Source organism: Aureococcus anophagefferens (genome assembly GCF_000186865.1).
Source record: "Aureococcus anophagefferens unplaced genomic scaffold AURANscaffold_46, whole genome shotgun sequence".
In the NCBI taxonomy this organism is placed as follows: Eukaryota; class Pelagophyceae; order Pelagomonadales; family Pelagomonadaceae; genus Aureococcus; species Aureococcus anophagefferens.
Genome location: NW_008705601.1, coordinates 157657 through 162379, shown reverse-complemented (window position 1 = coordinate 162379; position 4723 = coordinate 157657). Strand labels below are relative to the sequence as shown.

The following is a 4723-nucleotide window of genomic DNA, read 5'->3' as shown; positions in this document are numbered from 1 at the left end:
CGCATGAGGATGAGGAGGAGGATGATGATGAGGAGGAGGAGGAGGAGGAGGAGGAGGAGGAGGAGGAGGAGGAGGAGGAGGAGGAGGTGAAGGAGGAGGAGGTGAAGGAGGAGGAGGAGGAGGAGCCCCTAGATGAAGAAGAAAATGCATTCGTTAAAAAATGTATACGTCATTATGCAAGTCAAATTGAGGTGAAGGATATTTGGCTAAAAGCTAGAGATTTGTTGCATGTTTTGTGGTCTGGTGGATTTGATGAGCATAGATACGCGAGGTATTATTTGCGTGCAGAAGTATTGCTGCCTTTCTGTCTGAGTAGACAGCTTGGATTAAAACTGTATGTCTCTCAAGATCACACGCACCGCAAACTCAAAGAAGCAGCATTATGCTGTGGGAGGGCTTCCATTAGAGAGCTTCCTGACGGACCAGAAAGCTGCACCGGAACTTCCCGTGTCACTTCTATACGTAAACTTGCTTCCAACATATTATCATTGTTCATTTATAAAACGGTGGAGCGGAACTGGCGCAGCGTGGATCAGGGAGAGCATGATGATGATGAGGAGGAGGAGGAGCTAGCGGTTCCGCCCTATGATTTTTGGGCCATCATGGACGCGTTTTGGAATCAGTTTTGTGCCACATTTCCAGAGGCGGCTGAGGAGGATGATGATCACATTCCTTGAGGGGAAATGGCAGTGTTCCTGACTTAGACTGAAAATGAAAAAGTGAGATGGGGCTGCTGAGCAGCCCTGATTCCCAACAGGAGAGGGTTACTCTATACTGTCTTAGAATAGAAAGAGAGAAAGGGAAGGAAATTGGGAAAAGGAAATTGGGAAAAGGAGGAAGGACCCCTATACTAAAGTGGGGACCTCAGTCTCATGAAGAAGGCGCAACGTATTGGAACTGATGTCAAAAAAGTCGGTGATACAATTGAAAAATTTGATACAAATTATAAGAAGGTTACTAACTTTAGCGAGGTTGATGAAGAACACCAGGATCATCTTGATATATCCGCCGCAGCCTATGATGGAACAACGCCCGAAGGTTATACAAAACACGAAGAACATTCTAATAGTGAATTCCACGTTTTTGAGAATGATGAGACAGGAGATATACACATAGGGTATAAGGGGACAGATCCTACTCATATAGATGACTTAATTGCGGATGGTTACATTCTAACAGGCAATGAAGATTGGTCTCTGAGACATCTGGAGGCCGAAGAACATTATTTAAAAATGTTAGAGTTGTTTCCTGATAGAAAGTTCAAATTGCAAGGTCATTCACTTGGAGGAAATATCGCACTCTGGGTGGGTTGCCGCCACAACGTCCACTCAGTTGTAACTTTTAATATGGGTGTAAATCCACAGGTGGAATGGAATCGTGATCGCAGTGGTTGTGAAACACAGAACATGACACATTATCATGTTCTCGGTGATCCAATCTCAACAGGTGCTTTAGTGATCAACTCAGACGTAAGAGTTGTATTACCTAAAGGAAGAAATCCTCACTCTTTAGATAATTTTTACATAGAAGATTTTGAAGATTCTGAATAGCTTAAGGATTTACTGTTTTTCAGATTTTCTGTGTCCACCTTCGTTTTTATAAAGTCTGGTCAATTTGGACACAAAGAGATTGTATTTCCGATTGAGACTTGTATGAATAAAAAGCATCAAACCGTTCATATTCAACGCCCATCCCCAAGGTATCTGAAATGTCGCTATTAATCGTCAGGTAATAAGGAATTCGTTGACGGTAATAAAGTATCATGGGTGAATTATGCTCGTAATTTTGAACAATCGTCGCTGTGCTTCCAGATACAGATATTATATTTGTTTCATGTTTACCGCCGTCACCAATAGAGCAAGTCAGATAATATCGTTTACCAGCAACCGTAACAGAATCAAACCGAACATCCTCATAACTATTAACGGTATTGTTTCATCACCCCATAACAACGGTAAATCCCCTTAATATAAGAAGCCTAATTATATTCCCCGACAAGGGGAATTTTACGCGCAGCGTATTAGGCTTCTTATATTAAGGGGATTTACCGTTGGTAGGCTATCAAGCATATTCTATGAATATTATCATCCTCCATCTCAAACAGCCAGCTTTCTAACCAACCCTGCTGCCTTTGCTTCTTCAACACCGAGCTCGCAGTAACCTACAGACATTTTCAGCGCCGCTGTTGGTCCAATCAAGCGGGGTAGATGCATATTGGCGCAGCCTTGCGGTAGTAGACGCCAACGTGCTGAAAACAACGAAAAAGACGTTTGCGAAGACGCGATTGCCTCATCGCAGAGAATCATGCATGACACACCAGCACCATGAACACGACCGCTCACGGTGGCGAGTAGAGGCTTACTGAAACTTACAAGCGAGTCGAAATTGGCCATTCAATTCAGTTGCAGGGGGTGGCACGGAAATCTCTTGTCAGCGTCCTCAAATACACCAAAGATAGTGACAACAACAGCCCGGACATTTGCGGCATCGTTCAGCTTGGACAGTGACGCAGCAAAATTAGAGGCACACATCTCAGATTTTCCTTAGATGGGTGTCTTGTTGCATGTGAGTATCGCCACGGTCCCAGATGAAGTCACAGAGATAGATGATGCTCCTGTGAGTTTTGGGAGCATGTGCAAACGGGGCGGTGTATAGCTCTCCGAAGTCCTTCTGGTAGACTGATTCTCTCATGTAACAAAATCAGATACAGAACGAAGAGATGGCCTATCGAACAGCAGAGTAATTGGGAAATCTTCATTGAAACTTCAATTCAATTCATTGAAAAATTAGGCAAGGAAAAGTGGGCCTATCCCAGACTCGACCAAGGGGACATCTGAATCAATTACACGGCCCGTGCAATGGGTCATAGCGGATGAGACTATTGATGCAGTTGCACTTTCTCGTGGCCAGGGCGATAGATTGTGAGCTGTCTGAAGGCATATTTCGTTCTTCTAGTACAGAATTTGCGGGATCTATATGCAAGTGGATGGCATTGACGTGATAGCTAATACAAAGCTAGATAGCGCTGCAATTGTTGGGTGGTCAAAGGGCGTTGTCACTTAAAATCCGTTCCCAAACTACATGGCAAGATTCTGCGCTAGCAGTGTTAAATCGAGAGAATCAAAGCCAGCAGACATTAATGCAACATCTGCATCGAGAGCTGTGCCGAGACTTTCATCAGCGACAGACCGCACTATTGTCGCGATGTCCCGCTGAGGTCTCCAGCCTCTGGGTCAACTCGGCCGGAATGCTTTGGTAAAACTATTTTGCGCATACTAGAACCTTTTTTTGGTTTGAAACGTGTGCACTTGTAAGATGAACACCGACCTGTAGCCAGGACTGTCAGGCCGAGGCCCAGGTGCAAGTAACGTTGCCATCGCCCGGCCTAGAAGCCCGGACCCAGCTGTACAAGAACTCAGCGTGTAAATTTCAATAAGCATAGAGGAGCGTTGACGATGATGACGCTTTGGAAACTTGTCCAGCGGAAGGGTTAGTAATGGCTTCTTTATCCCCTTTTATCGGCCATTCCAGCAGTGGCGTTGCAGCGCCTGAGGCAAATCACGACGTCGAATTACTCCTACGCTGTCACAGCGCTCCGCCACAGCGCTCCAGCATTACTGGCACACTTCTGCTCATATCGAAATGATCACAGGTATCCCATCTCACTAACCTGCCACAAGACGACCTAATTTCCAACAGCCTAGCAGGCAGCTCTGCTTTGTTTCACTGCATATCTTATGGATCGAAAAAATGGGCGCACATGCCGCTAGATTCTTTTGCGACATCTGTCTTCCGCAACATCACAAATGACTCATTACTTGGGTAATCGAAAGACCAGGAGCGCGGCACGTCCTCTCGGTTGTGGGTTGTCATCAGAGCAGTTCCAAACAGAACACGCCATTCGCAATGGTTCCGCTAAACCCAAACGAACTAAGACGACCGACTGAGGATCCTCGTGTGAAACCTCTAAACGACGAGTCAGAGGGTAATCAAACGCAGGAAACAAACAGCGAGAGATGCATGTTCAGCCTACGGATGGGTATTAAATTTACTTGAGACATCATTCACGAAGCCAGTGGGTGCCTTGCTAGTACATCTATGCATTTGTTGGGACTATGTCCAGGCGCAGGGGTACAAGTATGAGAGACAACAGACCCGCAGCAGCTGCGCACGCCTCTAAGTGGCCCATATTTGACTTCATACACACGCACTGCACCGATCATAGTGCTTTTTCCTCTGATGCACACAGAGCCATAGCCACAGCGCCCACCTGAATAAATACTCATGAAAGTTCTGGTTGTTGCAATCCCTCGATGCTTCAATTGGATCCCCAAGGGCCGTTCCTGTGCCGTGCGCTTCCAGGGCCTATACAGCAGCACCAGTGTCCCGGACTGACTTGATTAATCATGTTTGCGACGTTCCATTCGGTGCAGTCAGGCTCGCACTGAAGCCATCTTACTACACGGCAGAACCAAGGAAGGCTAGTTCACCGGCGCTGCCAGACGACACCAAGAATACCCCGCAACCCTCGCCCCGACAGTACCCGTCGGCACGGCGGTCAAATGTGTGGCATCATCCCAGTGCCGAGAGCATTCCCGCCGCTGAAAATGCCAACGACACCATTTCTGTCAACATTCCGACGCCGGAAGCTGCAGCATGAAGGCATTCAAATAGCATGATCGAGGATGCGGCCAAGTGCAATGCCACCAGTGATGATGAACAA

General features: G+C 46.5%; 2 protein-coding genes across 2 annotated transcripts in view; one reads left to right on the top strand and one right to left on the bottom strand.

Moving 5' to 3' along the window:
* Positions 1–872: 872 nt before the first annotated feature.
* Positions 873–2925, top strand: AURANDRAFT_67711 (hypothetical protein; the record flags this gene model as incomplete). The annotated part of the gene is made up of 8 exons (XM_009043237.1): positions 873–1164; positions 1273–1304; positions 1365–1421; positions 1551–1650; positions 1729–1779; positions 1812–1861; positions 2548–2616; positions 2791–2925. The coding sequence occupies 8 exons, from the start codon at positions 873–875 to the stop codon at positions 2923–2925; spliced, it is 786 nt and encodes a 261-aa protein (XP_009041485.1).
* Positions 2926–4064: 1139 nt separating this feature from the next.
* Positions 4065–4723, bottom strand: part of AURANDRAFT_67710 (hypothetical protein) — a gene marked incomplete at both ends in the record, with an annotated part of 1355 nt that continues 696 nt past the window's right edge. The window contains one exon of the mRNA XM_009043226.1: positions 4065–4270. Within this exon, the coding sequence (XP_009041474.1) occupies positions 4065–4270 (206 nt within the window). The remainder of the gene's footprint in view (positions 4271–4723) is intronic.